The following is a 20,580-nucleotide window of genomic DNA, read 5'->3' on the forward strand; positions in this document are numbered from 1 at the left end:
TATTAAAAACAAAAAAGCCCAGCCCTGCTGCTGCCCGGGAGTCCCCTGAGGTCGTGTCCTCAGTCGGGTGGTCTCCGGGCCTGGGTGGACGGCCCTGCCACACTCTAGCTCTGACGCATGGACTCAAGAGGTGATGACACTTTGTGTGAATAAAATACATATGGACACTTGCGAGCCGTGGTCACTGCCTGTCGCCTCGTGCTGTCCAGTCTCTGCAGGGGGCTGGGCTGGGGGCTGGGCAGCCCATTCCAGCAGCCAGTCTGTTGCTAGTATGGTCACCTACGTGGACAGGCCAGGGGAAGATGGGGGATCGGAGAGGGGGCGTAGGGGTGTGAGCCACGAGCAAGGCTGTTTCCTGGGAATGGGGGAGAGCAGCTGAGCCAGGGAGGGGGCACCAGCTGGGTGTCAGGTCCCCTGGGCCGTCTGCGGCCACCTGGGCTATGTGTCGACCCTTAAGTCCCTGCCCGTTTGCGCGGAGAGCGGGCTGGGCCGCGTCCTGCCGCCAACCTGCCCTGGTTCCAGGCAGAGCGAACGCGCAGCCGCCGGCCAGCCGGGCTGGCCTTCCGAGGGCCACCTCGTCCCCGTGCCGTGCCGGCTGCCGCCTCCGAGGGCGGAGGGACAGAGCCTGCGTTCCCGCCAGCGCCCCGCTGCCCGGCGGTTCCGTCCGGCGACCTTTGCCCGGCGGGACTGCAGAGCGGGCGCCCCCAACGTGCGGGAGTCCGCCGCGCCCGGGGAAAGCGAGCCCCGCGCTGGTCTCCGGAACCCGAAGTGTGAGGCCGCAGTCGCCGGGGGATGCGTGTTCTCGCAGCGCCAGCCCCGCGTGACCGGCCCGCCGCTTCCGGCGCGGGAGGAAGATGTGGCGGGCCTGCGGGGCGCTCCGGGGCGGCGCCCGGGCCTGGGCGCGCTTCCCGGGGACCCGGGCCTGCGGCGGGGGCGGGGACGTCTCCTACACGCAGGGCCAGGCCCCGGAGCCCCGGACGCGAGAGTATTTTTATTACGTGGATCATCAGGGCCAGGTGGGCCTGGAGCCGGGCCGGCGGGGGCGCACCTGTCGGAGAGGTGGGGCCGGAGGGCGGGCCTGCGAGGGGCGGGGTCCCCGAGGTTAGTAAACGGGCCTGCCCCGCCATGTCGGCGACCTGGAGCTGGGGGCGCCCGGCCTCCGCCGCCGCCAGCCTGCCACGCGGAGCTGCAGCTGCGTCGCGCGCGCGCCGCACCCCCGGTCCTGCCCCTCCGTGGGGTCCCCTGCCCCGGGGCCGCCCCGCCTGGCTTGCGAGCCCTGGCTGGGACATCCACCGTGTCGGGAGGAAGCAAGTCGGGGAGCCTCCGCGGAGGAGGTGGCACACCTGATTAGAAACTGGAGGAAGGGAGAGGCTCGGGTAAAGCACGGCAGCTCAGGCCCCCGCAAGGCCCGGCGTGCGATGTTGGTGGGAGCCCCGGGTTTACTTTCCATTCGCCTCTCTGCACACGGTGTGCAGACGAGCAAGGGAGGCGGACCGTAGCCCCGGCTCAGGCCTGCCCAAGGCCTCCCCGCCCGAGGGCGGCTTTGTCTGGCTCCCGGGGGGGGGGGGGGACTCATGGGCCATGGCCTGCCCCTCTGTCCGCAGCTTTTCCTGGATGACTCCAAAATGAAGAACTTCATCACCTGCTTCAAAGGTACTGCTGCACCCTCTTCCCCACCTTCCGAGTCCCTTTGGCAAGGCCCTGGTGCGCTCTGCTCCCCAGCCTCCCCACTGGCCCACTGGCCCGCCCGAAGCAGACGCTGGGCATCCCGCGCCCAAGAGCCCCGCTGTCTAGACCGAGGCCAAGGTGGCGTACCGACAACGGTGCCCGTCGTTGGCGCTGCCCAGGGCGAGCCGCTTGCCTGGGGGAGCAGAGCCCCGCGCAGAGTGGCATGGTAAGCAGCCGTGCCCCTTCACCTGCAGACCCACAGTTCCTGGTCACCTTCTTCTCCCGCCTGAGACCCAACCGCAGCGGTCGCTACGAGACCTCCTTCCCCTTCCTCTCGCCCTGCGGCAGGGAGCGCAATTTCCTGCGCTGCGAAGACCGGCCCGTGGTCTTCACGCACCTGCTGGCCTCGGGCCCTGGGCCCCCGCGTCTCTCCTACTGCGGCGGCGGGGAGGCCCTGACCGTGCCCTTCGAGCCGGCGCGTCTGCTGCCCCTGGCCGCCAATGGGCGCCTCTACCACCCGGCGCCGGAGCGTGCGGGCGGCGTGGGCCTGGTGCGCTCAGCCCTGGCCTTCGAGCTTAGCGCCTGCTTCGAGTATCCGCCCGGCGCGTCCGCGCTGCCCTCACACGTGCGCTGGCAAGGCCGCCGCCTCGCCCTCACCATGGACCTGGCCCCGCTGCTGCTCGTCACCCCGCCGCCCTGAGCCGCCTGCTGGACCGTGGGCGGTCGCAGATGCCCCTGGCCCCGCCCCCCGCTGCCCCGCCCCCTCGCGGGTCCCGGCCGCGCATCGCTGCGCACGCGCACCCGAAGAGCGCGCCGGCCGAATGCGCGTGCGCGGCAGAGGTGCACCGCGGCCCCGGTCCGCTCGGCGCTGTCCGAGGTGCTGCTGCGCCTTCCGGAGCCTCGACCGCGAGGAAGGGCGGGGTCGCGGGCCCTTCTGCTCCCCTCCCCACACCTCGGGCCGGGGGCGTCCTTTCATTTGGTTTGGCCCTCGCTCGCGGGGGGAAGCCGGGCCGGAGGCGCGGGGGCTCCAGTGCGCGTGCGCGAGCGGCGCCCGCCCCCTCCCCCGCCCGGCGCTGCTCGGTGGGCCGGGGCGCCGCGGGCTCGGCGGGGGAGCCGCGCCGCGGGAGCGTCAGGTGAGGGGGCGCCCGACCCGAGGTCAGCGGGCTTGGGGGCGGGATCGGGGGCCGTCCCGGCTCTGTGCCCCGCGCGCACTCGGAAGGGGAGGAGACCTGGCGGGGACCACGCCCTGCCCTGAACCCGCCCAGGACTGACCCACGCTGGAGGGGGTGCAGGTGACACCGTGGGGGAGTCGAAGCATGCGGCTCGCAGGCATTCCTCGCCCCTCCAGTCCCCGCACGGACGGCGCTCTGGAGACGGTGACAGCCAACGCATTCCTCGCCCCTCCAGTCCCCGCACGGACGGCGCTCTGGAGACGGTGACAGCCAACGCAGAATCCTGTGTGTGACGCCCCGCCCCTGCCCAACAGGATTAGAGGGCTGTCCGCTGGGTAGAAGGATTTCTGGGCGGGCCTTCTCTGCCCTTCCCGCCTGGGCCCTCATCCCCGCTCACGCCGGCCCTTTTATTCCAGTCAGCGTCTAGGGGGTGTCCCTGTGAACCGCAGTGCCTTGAATCCTAAGGAGGAAGCCAAGAAGCTCCTCCACTTGAGAGGACTTGCGGGGGGAGGCTGGGTGCGCAAGTCTTGGCCAGCCCTTTGGCTCAGGGAAATGGCTCCCGGGAGCCCAAAGTATGCTTTCAGGTCCTTGGGGTTCACACACATCCTGAGACACCTGGGAACTGCCTCTGCCTGGGCCAAAGCTATATTTCATTAAAACTTTTGCTGTGCCTACCTCATTTCTAGTGACTTTAAATAATCATGTGTGTTACAATTTAGAGCAAGATTTGGACAGACACCAAGGCCACTCGGTGCCTTTCCCCATGACTCCCTCTTGCTAGCAGGGAGACCTGGTAAACAGGCAGGGGTTCAGAGTGGGACATTGGAGGAAAGGGCTGGAGGCTGGATGACAGAACCCCATCAGGGTTGCCATCCCTGGCCCAGACTAGCTGGCTTCTTAGCCCCAGTCCCCACCTTTAAAACTCAACTTCCTGTGCCCAGAACTGGACCCAGGCCTTCCCATCTTTGTAGGATCACAGGTGCACGAGCATAAAGCCCAACACACTATGTTCCTTCACAGTTCAGGAGGTCACTGCTCCCACAGCCCACTGGGGAAACCACCCTAGAAACCCAGCTGGTCGCCCAAGGGCCCTCATTTACGACTCAGCTGTTCCAGAGCCCAAACGCAGAAGCACCTTGCTGGAAGCCAGCAGGGCGAACATAGGCCATGGCTTCTAAACTGACTTTCCTATTGTGTGCCACATTCCCCCAATTCTCCAGCAAGTTCCCTGAGAAATACCCCTAATTCTCTGCAAACTCTTCCACCTCATCACCCCAGGAGGGCAGGGGCAGCTGTGCCTCCGTTTTCCTACAGCTGGTGGCTTCCAGGATCAGTTCTGCCCATGTTACCCGTCAAGGTATGTCAGGTGCTCCCAGGGTCAGGTAACACAGCACAAGTTCCAGGGATAAAAGGACTAGACTTAATGGCTGGGTCAGGGGCAGGTGAAGACAAGGACACTGGCAGGGTGCGGCCTCGGGCCTTTTATGGGGCGCACTTGTTATGGACTCTGCTTTTGGAGGTGTCAGAGAGGAGTCCATGTGGACGAGGGGAAGGCGGCCTCCCCAGAGCCCATTCTTGCCCTTTTAGCCTGTGCTTGGGCAAGAGGCTTCACCAGCTACATGTTCCCAGGCTCACACCTTACACGGGCCTCTTGCACCTTGGATTCCAGGAGTGGCCGGTTGCTAGAATGAAGAGGGAAGCCCGATCCGGACGTGCACACGCATGAGCAGGAAGCCCCTTACAGAGCTGCATGGAGATAGATGGGAAGACAAGGGAGTGAGGCAGGGTTGGATCTCCCCACATGGCCTGTGTAGTAAGACCAAGAACAGTGCAAATTCCAAATCGAAACCTGAAATTCCACATTGAAGCCAGATCTTCATGACTGTTTTTGTAAAGGAAAGAAGTCAACATTTTTTTTTTTTAACCAATTGCTTGAACTGATTTATAACTTTTCAGAAACTACACACAGGGTGTGGGCCTTCATCCATGTCCTTCTCTGGCCCTCAAGTGTTAGGGGCAGGCCTGCCGACCTGTGTTCCAGGAGGCCCATCACATCCGGGGTGGACTATAAGGAAGCCCTTCAGGAGGCTGCAGCTTCGTGGCCCGCGGCCGGTCCCGCGGGAGATGGCCACGGGGGCGCCCATACTGCTGCTGCTATGGCTGCTGTGGTTCCCTGACCTCCCGCCCGGCGCTGCCGGCTGCCCGGCCGCCTGCCGCTGCTACAGCGCCACGGTGGAGTGCGGCGCCCTGCGGCTGCGCGTCCTTCCGCCCGGAATTCCACCCGGGACGCAGGTGGGCACCGCGCGGGGCCACTGGGCCGCGGGGCAGAGGTGCCCGCGACACGAAGGGAGGGTGCTGGAGCGCTCTCGGGAAGAGGGAGACTCCGTCCGCGGGGTCAAGACTCCTCCTTCCTCCCCCCTCCGGCCCGCAGACGCTGTTCCTGCAGGACAACAGCATCGCGCGCCTGGAACCGGGCGTCCTGGCACCTCTCGCAGCCCTGCGCCGACTCTACCTGCACAACAACAGCCTGCGCGCCCTGGAGCCCGGCGCCTTCCGCGCGCAGCCACGCCTGCTCGAGCTCGCGCTCACCGGCAACCGGCTGCGCGGCCTGCGCGTCGGCGCCTTCGCCGGCCTGGGCCAGCTGCGCGCGCTCTACCTGGCGGGCAACCAGCTGGTGCAGCTGCTGGATTTCACCTTCCTGCACCTCCCGGTGAGGGGGTCACGCGGGCAGGGGCAAGGGTCCTCCCTTCACTGCCCTGTGCGGCCGGAGTAGTGAGAGGGAGAAGAGGCAACCCAGTCTGGCCTGCCCAGAAGGGAACCTGCCTCCCGGGGCCCCCGTTCCCTGATGATCTGTGTCTTCTCTTCAGCGACTGCAGGAGCTGCACCTGCAGGAAAACAGCATTGAGCTGCTGGAGGACCAGGCCCTGGCGGGGCTCTCCTCACTGGCACTGCTGGACCTCAGCAGGAATCAGCTGGGCACCATCAGCCGTGAGGCCCTACAGCCCCTGGCCAGCCTGCAAGTCCTTCGCCTCACAGGTACCTCCTGGGGGGAAGGGGCCTCACGCGAAGGGTTATTCCTGGTCACAGTGGTGGCCGGAGGAAACAAACCGGCCCAGGCGTGGAGCAGGCTTTGGCTTCGGTGGCTCTGAATTGCATCCCATCCAGGAGCACTCTGAAGGGCCACACCACAGCCTGCACCCGTGGAAGGAGGCTGATGGGAACGCGGGTGCCGGAAGGGGCACAGCTCAGGGAACTTCCCTCCGGAAGACAGTTAAAGTAGAAGTCCCTGGGAGGAGCTGAGGGGCTCGCACGTGCACACTCGGGCTATCGGGGCAGGAACTGGAAGGGTTGCCCTTCCCAGACACACGGCCTGAATGAAACAAGGCTGACAGGACCCGCGAGGTTTTAGTGTGTGGGACGTCTATGTGGACACCAGGGCTCCCCCAAAATGATGGGACTTGTTGCAAGGAGAGACTTCAGAAAAGCAGCTTTCTTAGAGACTAGAGAACCGGAACCTGCATCACAGAACTGAGGAAGGGGGAGGGAAGAGCTTGCCCACAGGCCAAGGAGCTTGGGGTCAGAGAAAAGGCGGCAGGGGCCCCCTGTGGGAGGCGGGACAGGGGCTCGCGTCCTGGCCAGCCACCCCCGAGCTACCTGCCCGCCCTGCTCTGCCCACAGAGAACCCGTGGCGCTGCGACTGCGCCCTGCACTGGCTGGGAGCCTGGATCAAGGAGGGGGGCCAGCGGCTGCTCAGCTCCAGGGACAAGAAGATCACGTGCGCGGAGCCCCCGCGCCTGGCCCTCCAGAGTCTCCTGGACATATCCGGCAGCAGCCTCATCTGCATCCCGCCCTCCGTCCACGTGGAGCCGCTGGAGGTGACGGCCAGCCTGGGGGAGGACCTGCGCGTGGCCTGCCAGGCTTCCGGCTACCCGCAGCCCCTGGTGACCTGGAGGAAGGTGGCCCAGCCCCGCGAAGGGCAGCCGCGGGCTCAGGTGCGGCCGGAAGGCGGGGCGCCGCGCGCAGGCGGGCCCGGCGCCCCCGACACGGGCAGCGGCATGCTCTTCCTCAGCAACATCACCCTGGCGCACGCCGGCAAGTACGAGTGCGAGGCCTCCAACGCCGGCGGCGCCGCCCGCGTGCCCTTCCGGCTGCTGGTCAACCTGTCGCAGCAGCAGCCGCCGCCGCGCGCGCCCCCGCCGCCCCCGCCCGCCGGCCCCGCCGGCCACGAGCCCCTGCAGGAGGCGGGCAGCATGGCCTTCCGCGCGCTGGGCCTGGCCACGCAGACGGCCGTCGCCGCGGCCATCGCGCTGCTGGCGCTCACGGCGCTGCTGCTGGCCGCCATGATCTGCCGCCGGCGGCGCAAGCGGAAAAAGGCGCCGGGGCCGCCGGGCGAGGGCGCGCTGTTCGTCAACGACTACTCGGACGGGCCCTGCAGCTTCGCGCAGCTCGAGGAGCTCCGCGGCGAGCGAGGCCACGAGATGTTCGTCATCGACCGCTCCAAGCCGCTCTTCGCCGAGGGCCCGACGGAGGCGGCGGACGGCGCGGCCACTGGGCCGGGGCCGGGGCCGGGCCTGCCGCTGCAGCCGCCCGCCGCCTACGAGATTCACTGCTGAGCCGGGCCGAGGGGGCGGGCGCGAGCTGATGACGTGGGCCGCGCGGGTTGGCCGGCTCCCGGGCTCGCCGCGCGCAGGCGCAGTCAGTAAAGGCTGGAAGCTGCGCAGTGTGCGGCGCGCTGTGTATGGGGACGAGGCGTGGGGTGGGGGGGTGGGGGACCCCGGGGCGCGGACACCTGCCGACCCCAGCTCTGCCACACGGGAGGCCTAAGATGGGGACGGACGGCAGCCAGACGGGGGGGGTCCCCGCACCCCTACCGAGGCGCTCCAGAAAAAAGCCCTCCCAGAACCGCCCTCCCCTCTAGCTCCGCGGGGTCCCCGCCCGACCGCCGCAGGACCTGGGGTCTCCCGCAGGTGGGGGGTCGACGGGCTGCGGAAAGGCCCGGGCCGGCTGTGAGGCGGGTGGGGTGCCCAGGGAAGGGAAGGCGCGGGCAGCGGACCGGAAGACAGCGGCCAGGTTGGGGATGACGCAGAGCCCGCGACAAGTCACTCTGACCAATCGGGACAGAAAAACCACCACAAATTCGAGTTCCGAACACACTGCACGTTGTACCTTAACGACACCTTCTGGCTCCAAAGCCCTGCCAGGAGGTCTCCTGGGTGCCAGGGCAGGGAGACCCAGCGCTCCTTGAAGCAGGTCCGTGTTCCAGCTTCAGCCCCAGCGCAGTCCACTCTTGGGAAGGGCCTAGAGAGAACACGCTCTGAGAGGGCCACAACACCAAGGGTAGCCAAGTGCACCCAAACCAAATCTGGCCCTGCAGGCCTGGAATCCAGCCCCGAAGCCGACAGTCAGCCAGTCAGGGGCACGGGCTCAAGGCAAACCACACGGTGCTGCCCAAAGCAAAAGAAGGCTCACAGCGCCCAGGAGCAAGGAAACCTGAGACCAGGGCCTCGTGTCAGGCCTCCAGCAGGGTGCCAGGGAAGGGTCTGTCTACCTAAGGCAAGGAGGGGTCTTCAGCAGCCCTGAACCCCAGAACTGCCTGGAGGTCATAGGCTGAAGTAGTCTGCTGCCAGGCGCCCGTAAATGTCTGTGGTCCAAAGCACGTGCGCACGGCCTGAGGCTAGTAGCAGCTGGTGCAACTCAGCCTCGACACGAGCAAACTTCTCCTCGTTGATGGAAGCCTCCAGCAGGACAGAAGCCGGCGGCGGCCAGGGCAGGCCTTCGTAGCAGTCCACAGGGAAGGGGTGCACCACCGTGCGTAACTCAGCCTGTACCACTGAATCCCGGAGGAGCTCCTTGAGGCCCGCCATGGACAGCGGGTTGCCGTAGAGGCCGAGGTAGCGGAGGCTGGCGCAGCGCGTCAGCACAGGGAGCGTGGACAGCAGCTGCGTGTCCGCAAGCTGGCACTCGGTCAGCTCCAGGTGCAGCAGCGTGGCCGCGGCTGCCTGCAGTAAGCCCTGAAAAGGCTCTAGTTGGCTGCCAGACAGGTCATTGCCACTAAGGTCCAGCTTCTTGAGATGGACGGCATGTGGGCTCCGTGCCAGAAAGCGCAGATCCTCAGGTAGCAGAGCACAGAAGGCCAGCTCCAGGCTCTCCAGGGGGCTCTGCAGGGTGCTATGGGGGACACAGGAGGTCACCGACAGGCAGAACCAGGAATAGGTCTCGGGGAGAGGAGGAAGGGTAGGGTGGTAGTGGGGCCTGCTCACCTGAGCAGCTGGTCCAGCCGTCCCGAGAGGAGAGAGGAGCCCATGCTGAGCTCCCGCAGACAAGTGAAGCGGCCCATCTGGGCCAGGAAGTAACGGAAGTTGTCCTCACCGTCCACAGAGGGCTGCCTGGAGTCCCCGTGTACATAGTGCAGCCGCAGGCTGGCCAGGTGCTGGAAGCGGGCCACATGGGGGATGATAACAGACAAGCCACGGAGACCCAAGTTGTTAAAGCGCAGGTCCACACGGCGCAAGCAGCCCGCGTCCAGCAGCTGCAGCAAAGCCACAGTGTTGCGCATGGGCAGGTCCTCGGCCCGCAGGTCCCGGCAGCAGAGCCGCAGGGGACTGCCTACGCTGCTTCGGAGCGCCTCCCGCAGGAATGCATAGGAGGCCCTGTTCACCCGCAGATCCACACGAACCTCCACAGGAAGGGGGGCCTGCCCAGGCTCCACAGTCCCGCCCTGCTGCTGCGCGATGCACGTGCGGGCCACCGCTGCTGTGCAATCCCACATGCTCATGGTACCAGGGTCCTGCTCCACACCGTCGTCCAGGAGGCCCGTCATGTCCAGCACTCGCAGGGCATGCTTCCTGGGAGCACGGGTAGGCTGAAGCAGGAGGCAAGGGAGCAGAGCCCACACCCACTCCCAGCCGTCTTGGGACAGGAGCAACAGGACCGTTACTGCACTGAGCTCTTGCAGTAACCTGGAGCCTCACAGGGGACCTCTCTGCACCACCACCGCAATGCCGCCCCAGCCCAGGGCCTGAGGGCCCCTCAGGTGAGCTCATACCTGCAGAGAGGCTGTGTGCCAGCCTCCGTCTCTGGGGTGTGGAGCCGGGCCGTCAGCCCCAGGATCACAGCCTGCATGCTCTCTGTGCTGGGGCGTTCCTGCAGCAAGGCCCGGCTGCAGTGGGCACATTCCTGCAACAGCTGCTGGAAGCTGAGCAGCGGAAAGGGCCATGTGTGCACCAGCTCGCGAAGCACAACAGTCTTCTTGTCCATGAAGGCCACCTTGAACAGCAGGGGGAAGAGCTCTCGAGGCAGCAGGGGCAGGGCCTGGCAGGCAGCTGGCTGGCACTGGAGCACCTGCCGCGTGCTCAGGAACACAAGCGTGTGCATCGTGCTGGGCCAGGCAGGAAGCCACCTGCAGGGAAGGGCCCTTCAGCGGGGAGGACAGACCCCAGGCCACCACCCAGCCACGGCCTCCTCCGTCACTGGTATTGAGCAAGCCCAGCATGGCACTTGGCACAGCGCCAGCACTCAGTGGAGGACCGTGGCACTGAGGCCAAGTGCTAGGTGCCTAGCGATGGGCGAAGTGGAAACGGGAACAAGGCCACCCCCTAGCTCCCTCCCTCTAGAAGCATGGGGACTCTACGGAAATGCAGTCTCCACACAGTACATAAACAGCACGGCATCGGCGAGGACCGGCTTGCCTCGGCGCGGTTTTCAGGGCTACTGCTCTGCACAACCTCCCTCCGCCCGACTTGTACTTGAGCCTCCCAAATCACAAAGCTGTTTATCAGAAACACTCTCTTCCTCAAAAGAAGAATAGAGCTCAGGCCCTTCCCCCACTACACGAGCAGTGGAGGAGGCAGGACACTGCGAGGGGGCGGGAAGCCGCATCACAATTCACCTCCCCACTCTCCTCCAGCTCTGGCAGGTTGTCCTTGGACAGGAGGGAGCAGCACTAGTGCAGTCTAGTAAGCACCAGCAAAGGTAAAAAAAAAAAAAAAAGGCTGGCACCCAGGGAACGTTGAGTCCAGACAGGCCTGACCCTCAGGTCCTAACTACTACCGTCCAGCAGTACAGCCCAGCATGGAGACCCCACAGACCCACGGACAGCAAACCTCACTGTTACTGCACCAAGGTCCTCGCCACCTGTCTTAACATCGCCCTCCCCTCCGAGATCCACAGTGAGAGACCCAGTCTCAGACCCACGGGACTCAGTAGGCCCCAGACCAAGAGCTGCTCAGAGGCGTAGAGACAGCGTGGAATGCGCACCAGGCTAAGGAGAGGCACACAGGAGATGCCTGGGGCTGCGGGGCACCTGGACCCCGGCTCTACTCCTGACTTCGGCGGCAGCAACACTCAGCGGACTTACTGCGCGCCAAGCACCTCATCCTCAAAACCGCTTCCCGGTCCTACCCCTGGGAACAGATTAGAAAACGAAGCTCTACGCTTTGCCAGCCCAAGGTCACAGCCTGGGCGATGAGCCCGGGGCAGGGGGAGCAGTCTGGCTCCAGAGGCCCCGCGCTTCCCAACCTCATGCACAACGCGAGTCCTCAGGGCACTGGTTCTGGAGGCGCCCGGAACGCCAACCCCCGGCCTTGCGCTGCCTGGAGACAAACGTCGCGAGGACGACTCATACCTCGCTGTGACGGGACCGAGCGAGCAGCACCTGCCACGAGAGGAAGCGAGAGCAGCCGGTGTGGTCCCTGGGAGGAGCCTCCGTGCAGGGGCCGCCGCCCCCTGCCGCCCGGCCCGCGCGTCCCGGCGTCTCCCCGAAGACGCCCCCGCCCTGGTCCTCCCGGCCTCGAGCCGCGGGAGACCCTCGAGGCGACGCCCTCCGCCTCCCCGACGCGATCTGCCTCTCGAAGCCGGTGCGTCGCGCCCCGGGGCCCGAGGTCGCTGTGCCCGACGCAGGGCTCCAGGTCCTTCCCCACTCCGCGGACGAGCCGACCGGCTCCCGCCTCCCGGGCGGCGCCGCCCCAAGCTCCCGCGCCCGCTTCCTGCGGCCAGGCAGGGCCGGGGTGCGCACGCCGCCCCGCTCCCTCTCCGGCCGGCGCCCCGCGCTCACCGGCCCCACAGCCGCTGCCGCCGTCGCCGCTGCCACCGCCACCCGCCCCGCCTCGCCGTCCGCGGCGCCCCGCCCAGCGCCTCCGCGCGCCGCGATGACGTGGCCGCCACCCATTGGCCGCCCCACCAGGGCCCCCCTGATTGGCTGTCCCGGCGGCGGCGGCCCGGCCGCCCCGCCTCCGACCCTACCGGGCGCCCCCATTGGCCGGCGGCCGGCGTCGCCCGCGAGGCGGGAGATTCGCGGGGCCCGGGGCCGCCGGGCCGGAGCCATGGAGCGGTTGCGGGACGTGCGGGAGCGGCTGCGGGAGTGGGAGCGCGCGTTCCGGAGGCGGTGCGGGCGGCGGCCGGGCCAGGTGCGGGCTGCCCGGGGGCGGGGGGCGGAGGGTGCGGTCGCGGGCTGACGCGCTCCCTCCGCAGGAGGACGTGGAGGCGGCGCCGGAGGAGACCCGCGGTGAGCGCGCGGACAGCGCGGCGGGAGGGAGCGCGGCCGGGAGGGCGCGGGCGGGCAGGGAGCCGGGCGGCCCCCGGTGACCCTTGACCGCACCCCCCAGCGCTCTACCGGGAGTACCGCGCCCTGAAGGGGGCCCTGGGCGGGGCCGGCGGCGTGGGACCTCGCAGCCCCGAGCAGTCGCTTCCCGCCGCGGCGCCGCAGGTACCCAGGGTCGGGCGCCTGTGGCAGAGCCGGGAGTCGCGACCAGGCCTCTGTGGGGGCGCAGAGCCCGGGGGAGGACGGGACCCGGGGAGGGGCGGGGCTCGGGGGGCGCGGACGCCCACCGTCTCTCCTGCAGGCGCCGGAGCCCAGCTGCTGGGGGCCGCACTTGAATCGTGCTGCGGCCCAGAGTCCACCCGCTCCTCTCCGCGGGACAAGCGCTGCGGGGTCTGTGCCGGACTACGGGAAGAGGCTCAAGGCCAACCTGAAGGCCACTCTGCAGGTGAGAGTCACCGGCCAGGCAGCGCGCCCCTCCTGGATGCGGAGCCGGTCTCCGCCCAGCCACAGGGTCCCCGCAGAACCTTTCTCCTCAACCCTTCCAAACGTGTGCGGCTCTACCCGCGGGGTCACACGTGCCCTTCCAGCCTTAACCAGGGTGGGACTCCTGCCTCAGGGCCGGCCTGGGGCTTCTCGCCTCAACCGGTGCTTCAGGGTGGACATTCTGGCGGCTTTCAGAGTCTGAAGCAGCCCAGACACCTGAGTTCCCGCTTGCTGGTCTGTCTTCCCTCAGGCTGGGCCAGCTCTGGGCCGCATACCCCGACTTCCACAAAGACCTTCGTCCAAGACGCCCTCCCCAGGGCCACCAGGCGCAGGGGCTGCCCCGGTCTCTCCAGAAGTCAGTGAGGTCCCCCTCCAGCCTCGTGGGCCTCGGCTGAGGCCAGGCTGCCTCCAGCAGCTACAGGCATCCCTGAGCCTACGACTGTGCTCTCTAGACCCTGACTGGCTACAGCGGTGTCAAAACGGGGCCCCAGATTTCCTGGGGGCTTCCAAGGCCTGCCAGCCTAACCTGGGTGTGGAGGACTCACAACCTCTGGCTTCAGGTGTCCCGCCTGTCCTTGGTCCCGGCCCTGGCCCTGAGACTCAAGCCCTACAGACAGCCAGAGTCCATGCAGAGAGCCCCCAACCTGGCAACAGTCAAGACAAGAAGTGGACGTGGAATGGGGAACCAGAAGGGAGTCCTGCACAGGCCCAGCAGGACAGCAGTCACGCGGGACCGCTGCCGGAGGAAGTTGGGGCTCCAGAACACGCAGAAGCCTGCCCAGCAGAACCCGTGGGGGCACAGCCCCCCAGTGGCCCCACAGCCACCGGGTACCACAGCTTCAGCCTCCCGGTAGGGTCACCTTGACACGGGCTACGGTGGGGCGGCTTTGGCCATCGCCTGTCTGTACCTCCTTTCTAGGCCAGCTGTCCAGAGCGGAGGTAATTTCGTGAGGCTCAACATGAAGCAGAAACGCTACGTGCGGGGCCCGGCGCTCCGCGGCAGGCTGCTGCGAAAGCAGGTGAGGAGCCGGGGGCCGCTCCCTTCATCCCTACCGCCTTTTGCCATGTGACCGTCTTTTGCGGCCCCCACAGATGTGGAAGCAGAAGTGGCAGAAGAAGGGGGAGTGTTTTGGAGGTGGTCAGCCCAGAGCCACAGCCAAGAATTCTTGCTTCCGGTGTGGACAGCTGGGCCACTGGTCATCCCAGTGCCCCCAGTCAAGTGGAACTTCTACTCTGGGTGAGGGGTTGCCCTAGCGCTGTTTGGACGACAGCGGTACTCTTGGGGGGATGGGGGCAGGGGAGCACACCTACCTCCAACAGAAGAAGCTAACAGCTCCTTACACCTGACACAGAGCCTGCTCAGGGTCCCCCGGAGAGCCGTGAGGATCGAGACGACGCCACAGACGGGGCGGTGCAGAGGACGGGCACTGCCGGCTGCCAGCAACCCGGTGAGTGGAGGAGGAGGGCGGGCTGTGGCCACTTGTGTTTTATCCGGGAAGATTCTAGTCTAGCCTAGAGTTCCCACACCACCTTTTTGTGTCTCACCCCAGTGAGTGAGAAGGACCCGGAGCCTGCTGGGCCTGAGCTGTTGGGGACTGTGGAGCAGCCTGTGCCCTGGGCACCCTGCCGGCCCCGCCCGGTGCCACCGCTCTACCCACCGGGGCCCTCGGGACAAGTGGCAGGTGAGCAGAAGCTGACCGGCCCAGAGCCTTTCCTGGGAGATGGGGACAACTTGGGGCCCTCCTGACCAACACCTGTGTCCACAGAGACACCGGCTGAGGTGTTCCAGGCCCTAGAGCAGCTGGGGCACCAAGCCTTCCGCCCTGGGCAGGAGCGTGTGATCATGCAGGTCCTTTCTGGTGAGCTTGGCTCCTGCCGGGAGGGGCCAGGACCAAGGCCTGGCCACAGGGTGGCACTACTGACTGTCGGTCCCGCCAGGCATGTCCACACTGCTGGTGTCGCCCACTGGCTCCGGCAAGTCCCTGTGCTATCAGCTTCCTGCGCTGCTCTACGCCCGGCGAAGCCCCTGCCTCACGCTGGTCGTGTCTCCCCTCCTGTCTCTCATGGATGACCAGGTGCTCTGGCAGGACCCTTGGGCCCCACACAGAAGGCAGGAACCGGTGCCCACAGCTCCTCTGGCTCCTTCGGGCTGCTGCCTGTCACCTAGTCAGGGCCGTAAGGAGCTCCGCTGTTCTCAGCCCGGCAGCTTGTCCACAGCCCCGGGTCTAGTGGTGGCCCGAGGGCGGCAGGGACCTGGCAGCTGGGCTGACCTGACTCGAGCCCCGGGAGCAGCAGCTGGGGAAGGTGGGCATCCCCATGGGGCCTGTCCGTTCCTAGTGCTTCTGAGCCAAGGCTCACGGGCAGCCCTGACCCTGAGTCCTGTAGGCCCCGCCATCTGGGCTTTCTCTCCCCAGAGAGCCCAAAGCAGAGATGGCGGCCGCCGTCAAGCTGAGCAGCTCGGAGAGCCCATTGGAGGGAGAACCAAGGAAGGGTGGCTTGTCACTGGTTGTTCCCCCGACCCTGCAGGTGTCTGGCCTGCCCCCGTGCCTGAAGGTGGCCTGTATCCATTCGGGCATGACCAGGAAGCAGCGTGAGTCTGCCCTGAAGAAGGTGAGGGGCCTGGCCTGGCAAGACGGGCGGGGGACCGGCCCGGCCCTCCCGTGATGCTCCTGACCTTGCTCTCAGGTTCAGGCGGCCCAGGTGCACGTGCTGATGCTGTCGCCCGAGGCGCTGGTTGGGGCTGGGCTGGGGCCCTCTGGCTGCCTCCCTCAGCTGCCTCCGGTTGCTTTTGCCTGTGTCGATGAGGCCCACTGCCTTTCCCAGTGGTCCCACAACTTCCGGCCCTGCTACCTGCGTCTCTGCAAGGTGAGCCTGAGTCGGGGTGAGGGAGCAGGCCAGGGAGGATGGCTTGGGCACCCTTTCCGGCTCTGCTCCCACATAGGTGCTGCGGGAACACCTGGGTGTGCGCTGCTTCCTGGGTCTCACGGCCACGGCCACACGCAGCACCTCGAGAGATGTGGCCCAGCATCTAGGCGTGGCCGAGGAGCTTGTCCTCAGCGAGCCGGTCACCGTCCCTGCCAACCTGTACCTCTCTGTGTCCATGGACAGGGACCCAGAGCAGGTAGGTGCACGCACCTGGGCCCACCAGAGGCACGGCCTCTGACAGCCCCTACTGACCGCTGTCACCCACCAGGCTTTGGTGACATTGCTGCAGAGTGACCGCTTTCGTGCTCTGAGCTCCGTCATCGTCTACTGCAACAGACGTGAGGACACGGAGCGTGTCGCCGCACTGCTCCGCACCTGCCTGCGTGCGTCCCGGGACCTGGGGCCCAGAGGTGAGGTCAGCAGGCTTGTGCCCCACAGACCTGCCCCAGAAACACAGTGCACCTAACCGTCTGTGTCTTCCCCGCAGGCCAGGTCCCTGAGGCCATAGCCAAAGCCTACCACGCCGGCATGTGTCACCGGGAGCGGCGGCAGGTGCAGCAGGCCTTCATGGATGGCCGGCTGCGGGTGGTGGTGGCCACGGTGGCCTTCGGGATGGGGCTGGACCGGCCCGACGTGCGGGCTGTGCTGCACCTGGGGCTGCCCGCAAGCTTGGAGACCTACGTGCAGGCTGTGGGCCGGGCTGGGCGTGACGGCCAGCCAGCACATTGCCACCTCTTCCTACAACCCCAGGTTCTTGCCTGCCCCGCTCGAGCCCCCCACCCGGTCTCCCCCACAGCCCCCCCCCCACTATGCCACACGGTCACGGCTTCCATGCCACAGGGCCAGGACCTGCAGGAGCTGCGGAGACACGTGTATGCCGACGCAGCCGACTTTCTCGCCGTGAAGAAACTGGTCCAGTGCGCGTTCCCCCCCTGCACCTGTGCCCAAGCCCAACGGCCTCCAGAGAGGGACGGAGCGGGGAGCCAGAAGACACCTGTGGCCGGGTCCCTGAGGGAGGCTGAGCAGCCTGGCAGCCAGCGTGCAGCCCGGTGCCCAGGCCACCAGCGGGCACTTCCGGTACAGCCGCTGGTGCAGGCCCTGGACCTGCCCGAGGAGGGTGAGGAACTGGGGACGGTGGGCACGTCCCCACACACCTGCGTCCCCACGTGCCCATGTCCCTGAGCCCTGCCCTACGCCCCCCACCCCCAGCCATTGAGACCCTGCTGTGCTACCTGGAGCTACATCCACGACGCTGGCTGGAGCTGCTGGGACCCACCTACGCCCGGTGCCACCTGCGCTGCCCTGGGGGTGCCCCCCAGCTCCTGGCCCTGGCCCACAGGTGAACACACGTCCTGCCCCAGGCTGGGGCTAAAGACCTGGAGCCAGGATGGCTAATTACGTGTCTCGTCCCGGGACAGGTGTCCCCTCCTGGCTGTGTGTTTGGCCCAGCAGCCGCCGGAGAACACCGGCGGGGGAGGCTGTTCCGTGGAGTTTGACGTCGTGAAGCTGGCGGACTCGGCGGGCTGGAAGCTGGCGTCAGCACAGCGGGCTCTGCGTCAGCTGCGGTGGGAGCCCGAGCCCACGACAGGTGCGCCCTCCCCCCGCCCGGCCCACTCGGCCCCGCACCTGCTTGCCGCCAGCCTGCCCGCATGTGACGAGCTCTCTGGCAGGTGCGCGTCGGGACACGGGGGTGCTGGTGGAGTTCCGGGAGCTCGCCTTCTGTCTGCGCAGTCCTGGAGACCTGACCGCCCCCGAGAGGGACCAGATCTGTGACTTCCTGTACGGCCACATACAAGCTCGGGAGCGGGAGGCCCTGGCCGGCCTGCGCCGCACCTTCCGGGCCTTTCACAGGTGCAGGAGGGGTGGAAGGGCCCGGGGCCACCTCCACCCCGCCCTGTAGGGGGGGCGGCTCTGACAGATTCCTCTCGCCCCAGCGTGGCCTTCCCCAGCTGCGGGCCCTGCTTGGAGCAGCCCAGCGAAGAGCACAGCGCCAGGCTCAAGGCCCTGCTCGGCCGCTACTTCAAGGAAGAGAGTCCCGGGGACACGGAAGACGATCGGGACCCGGAGCCAGGACAGGCAGGGGTGAGAGCTCGCCCCTCCTGGCCTGCAGGGAGCCCAGCCAGCGCGCGCACGTGTACACACACGCACGCTCCGCCTCCTGGCCCGCAGCACGGTGGGCTACGTGCAACCTGGCCCCGTGGAAGTGGCCTCACGTGCCCACCCTTCACAGATCCAGGACTGGGAGGACCAGGTTCGCCGGGACGTGCGCCACCTTCTGTCCTCGTGGCCGGAGAAGCAGTTCTCAGGCAGGGCTGTGGCCCGCATCTTCCACGGCATCGGTGAGGGCCCGGGAGGCTGGTCTCTGGCGGGGGTGGGGGTGGGGCCTGGCCCAGAGTCCTCAGGGCGCTGCGCCCCGTTGTTCCCCGGCAGGAAGCCCCCGCTTCCCAGCGCAGGTGTATGGGCGGGACCGGCGCTTCTGGAGGAGACACCTGTGCCTGAGCTTCCCCGCCCTGATGCGCTTGGCCACAGAGGAGATCCTGCGCTGGGGCCACTGACCGCTGGGCTGTGGGCCGGCCCTGCTCCCCCACCTCAGACGCCAAGACAGCCTGTGGCCTGGCCACGGTGTGGAGGGGGTCAGGTGTGGCTGTGCGTCAGGAGACAGGGACCTTGGTGGCCACGACAATGACTACCCTGGGGGAAACCCACCATCAGAAGTGCAAGGGCAAGGAGGCCCCAAAATGGAGAATAAAAAATGCTCAAGTCACTCATAGTAGCTCTTTTCTGAGGACAGCCTTGCCCGTGTCACAGCCCAGCCAGCCGGGCCACGGGCACACCCAGCTTTATTAGGCCGGTGGGCACCCAGCTCAGGCCAGGCTGCCCGGGGCCAGGCTCAAGTAGAGCACGGGCATGCCCGAGAGGACCAGGAAGAAGGCAAAGCAGAGAGGCCGCCCCAGGCTGTCAGCCAGGGCTCCAGCCAGCGTGCCCAGGAACAGCTTCCCCAGCAGCTCCAGTGTGGCCAGGAGGCCGTAGTGTGTGGCCTGTGGGGATGAGGAGGGACCGGGCAGGAGGTCAGGTGAGGGGTCACTTGGATCGCAGCCAGCCCTGCAGCCCCCCTGCACGTCCCCGCCGCAGCCCCCTCACCTGCAGGGCCCGGGGCGCCCGCTGGCTGCACCGCATCATCAGGGTGAACGTGGTGGTTGTGACCAGGCCCCCGAGGAGGTGCTGCAGACACAGGCTCAGCAGGGCTGCCCCTGGAAGGGCCGAGGTCAGCGGGGCCCAGGACACGGGGCCCCTCCCCTCCCGCAACCAGCCCCTCACCTCTCAGGACGGTGCTGGGGCCCAACCTGACCCCGGGGGTGTCCAGATGGAAGAGCAGGGTGGTCTGGCAGGCCAGACCCCCGAGACGGAACCGTAGCACTGACCTGAGCAGGGCCAGTGGTTGCCTGAGGTGGGGAGATGGCGGGGGGTGGGAGGGCGGGGATCAGGGAGTGGGGCCCAGGTCGGGTGGGCGCAGGTGAGTGAGCCAGGCTGGGGAGGGCTCACCTGTGCCTGGCCAGCAAGGCCCCGCCCAGGGACGAGCCTACAATGGAGCAGACCACGGCGCCCACACCGTTCCACAGCCCCAGCTCTGGCGTGGAGATGCCGTGGTCCAGCAGGAAGAGCGGAAACAAGCTGCTGGCACCCTGCTCACCTGTGGGGAGAATGTGAGCGGGGGCTCCCACCTCCCTTCACCTTGGGGCCTTTAGAGGCACTTCCCTAGCCGGGCACTGCCTCCATTCTGGGCCCCAGGTGCCTGGAGATAGCTGGGGCTGGGCATCAGGCAAGCTTAGGGTCAGCATAAGGCGGCGTCAGAGACCCCAGGTGTTGTGGCTGGAGCTCCCGGAAGCCGTGCAGCAGGAGCTGGAGAACCAGACTGAACTCCAGCCTGCTATGCTAACGCCCCCCGAAGGTGACCACCAAATGGATTCCAAGGCTCCTGGAGACCCGCCGGAGGTCCCCCAGGCTCCCACCTTGCTGCTGCCTGACTCACGGCCTCACTTACCCAGTTTGTAAGTGAGCACAAAGCCCGCCGTCCACAGAGTACCGGGCATGGCCAGCAGGTCCTGCAGAAGGTGCAGGCTGCGGAGGGGTGGTTCCGACCGCCCAGAGGCAGGCAGTTGCTGCAGGGCCGGCGCCGCCCAGACGAGGGCAGCAGCCAACCAATAGGCAGCGGCCAGGAGCAGGAAGAGCAGGGGCCAGGAGAGCGTGGGGACCAGGGCCAAGAGGCCCCCTCCCGCCAGCACCGCCCCCAGCTTGTAAGCGACCACCTGCACTGTGTTACCGGGCCCCACCTCCGCCGGCTCCAAGAGCTGGACGGCCAGCGTGTCCACGGCCACATCCTGCACAGCCGCACCCAGGTTCAGCAACAGCAGCAGCCCCGCCACAGTGACCGGCAGCCCAGCCGGGCCGGCTTCCGCGGGTGGCAGGGCGGCCAGCAGCCCGCACACCAGGCCCAGAGCAGCCGTGCTGAGCACCAGCCAGGCCTTCAGGGAGCCCCGCGTGTCCACCAGGGGGGCCCACACGAGTTTGAACAGCCAGGGCAGGTACAGCACCTTGGCCAGTCCCACGCGCGTCAGGGAGAGGCCTCGCGCCCGCAGCAGCACGGGCAGCAGGCCAGACTGCAGCCCGTAGGGCAGGCCTTGCACCAGGTAGAGGCCGGCCAGCGGCAGCAGCTTCCGCCGCATGGCCAGGAGAGCGGGGCGCCCGGGGGCTACTGCTGGGGGGCGGGGGCCCGGCCCGCGATCGGGCGGGGAC

At 67.4% G+C, this 20,580-nt stretch overlaps 4 protein-coding genes across 14 annotated transcripts; 2 read left to right on the forward strand and 2 right to left on the reverse strand.

The window, feature by feature from the left end:
* Positions 1 to 2,099: 2,099 nt before the first annotated feature.
* LRRC24 (leucine rich repeat containing 24) lies at positions 2,100 to 7,560 on the forward strand. Of its 3 annotated transcripts, none has more exons than XM_044244705.1 (5): positions 2,100 to 2,801; positions 4,797 to 5,132; positions 5,272 to 5,550; positions 5,708 to 5,876; positions 6,519 to 7,560. In XM_044244705.1, the coding sequence occupies exons 1-5, from the start codon at positions 2,169 to 2,171 to the stop codon at positions 7,451 to 7,453; spliced, it is 2,352 nt and encodes a 783-aa protein (XP_044100640.1). In that variant the 5' UTR covers positions 2,100 to 2,168; the 3' UTR covers positions 7,454 to 7,560. The 3 variants fall into 3 exon arrangements, with proteins under 3 accessions (XP_044100640.1, XP_044100641.1, XP_044100642.1); XM_044244706.1 differs by having other exon boundaries at positions 2,742 to 2,801; positions 4,510 to 5,132; XM_044244707.1 differs by lacking the exon at positions 2,100 to 2,801 and adding an exon at positions 3,063 to 4,197 and having other exon boundaries at positions 4,510 to 5,132.
* A 422-nt stretch (positions 7,561 to 7,982) lies between these two features.
* LRRC14 (leucine rich repeat containing 14) lies at positions 7,983 to 11,928 on the reverse strand. 7 transcript variants are annotated; one of them, XM_044244709.1, is made up of 5 exons: positions 11,893 to 11,928; positions 11,358 to 11,493; positions 9,886 to 11,242; positions 9,101 to 9,681; positions 7,983 to 9,008 (listed from the first exon to the last, which is right to left on the reverse strand). In XM_044244709.1, exons 3-5 carry the CDS (start codon positions 10,330 to 10,332, stop codon positions 8,441 to 8,443), a joined length of 1,596 nt encoding a protein of 531 aa, XP_044100644.1. In that variant the 5' UTR covers positions 10,333 to 11,242; positions 11,358 to 11,493; positions 11,893 to 11,928; the 3' UTR covers positions 7,983 to 8,440. The 7 variants fall into 7 exon arrangements, with proteins under 7 accessions (XP_044100644.1, XP_044100648.1, XP_044100649.1 ...); XM_044244713.1 differs by lacking the exon at positions 11,893 to 11,928 and having other exon boundaries at positions 9,101 to 9,685; positions 9,886 to 10,239; positions 11,197 to 11,242; positions 11,358 to 11,566; XM_044244714.1 differs by lacking the exon at positions 11,358 to 11,493 and having other exon boundaries at positions 9,101 to 9,685; positions 9,886 to 10,239; positions 11,893 to 11,916.
* Positions 11,929 to 12,160: 232 nt separating this feature from the next.
* RECQL4 (RecQ like helicase 4) lies at positions 12,161 to 18,544 on the forward strand. Its single transcript, XM_044244716.1, is given in 23 exon segments — positions 12,161 to 12,244; positions 12,309 to 12,342; positions 12,443 to 12,543; positions 12,680 to 12,823; positions 13,112 to 13,705; positions 13,707 to 13,880; positions 13,954 to 14,098; positions 14,214 to 14,309; positions 14,412 to 14,543; positions 14,628 to 14,720; positions 14,800 to 14,936; positions 15,388 to 15,471; positions 15,547 to 15,726; positions 15,803 to 15,982; positions 16,055 to 16,196; positions 16,274 to 16,536; positions 16,627 to 16,903; positions 16,996 to 17,125; positions 17,205 to 17,374; positions 17,457 to 17,637; positions 17,721 to 17,868; positions 18,017 to 18,125; positions 18,217 to 18,544. Coding segments are annotated over 23 exon segments (3,723 nt in total). The 3' UTR covers positions 18,342 to 18,544.
* Positions 18,545 to 18,557: 13 nt separating this feature from the next.
* MFSD3 (major facilitator superfamily domain containing 3) lies at positions 18,558 to 20,580 on the reverse strand. 3 transcript variants are annotated; one of them, XM_044244718.1, is made up of 5 exons: positions 19,829 to 20,565; positions 19,330 to 19,477; positions 19,105 to 19,208; positions 18,928 to 19,037; positions 18,558 to 18,824 (listed from the first exon to the last, which is right to left on the reverse strand). In XM_044244718.1, exons 1-5 carry the CDS (start codon positions 20,508 to 20,510, stop codon positions 18,651 to 18,653), a joined length of 1,218 nt encoding a protein of 405 aa, XP_044100653.1. In that variant the 5' UTR covers positions 20,511 to 20,565; the 3' UTR covers positions 18,558 to 18,650. The 3 variants fall into 3 exon arrangements, with proteins under 3 accessions (XP_044100653.1, XP_044100652.1, XP_044100654.1); XM_044244717.1 differs by having other exon boundaries at positions 19,105 to 19,229; XM_044244719.1 differs by lacking the exon at positions 19,105 to 19,208 and having other exon boundaries at positions 18,678 to 18,824; positions 19,829 to 20,580.

The sequence above is a fragment of the Neovison vison genome, chromosome 4, assembly GCF_020171115.1.
Source record: "Neovison vison isolate M4711 chromosome 4, ASM_NN_V1, whole genome shotgun sequence".
NCBI lineage: Eukaryota > Metazoa > Chordata > Mammalia > Carnivora > Mustelidae > Neogale > Neogale vison.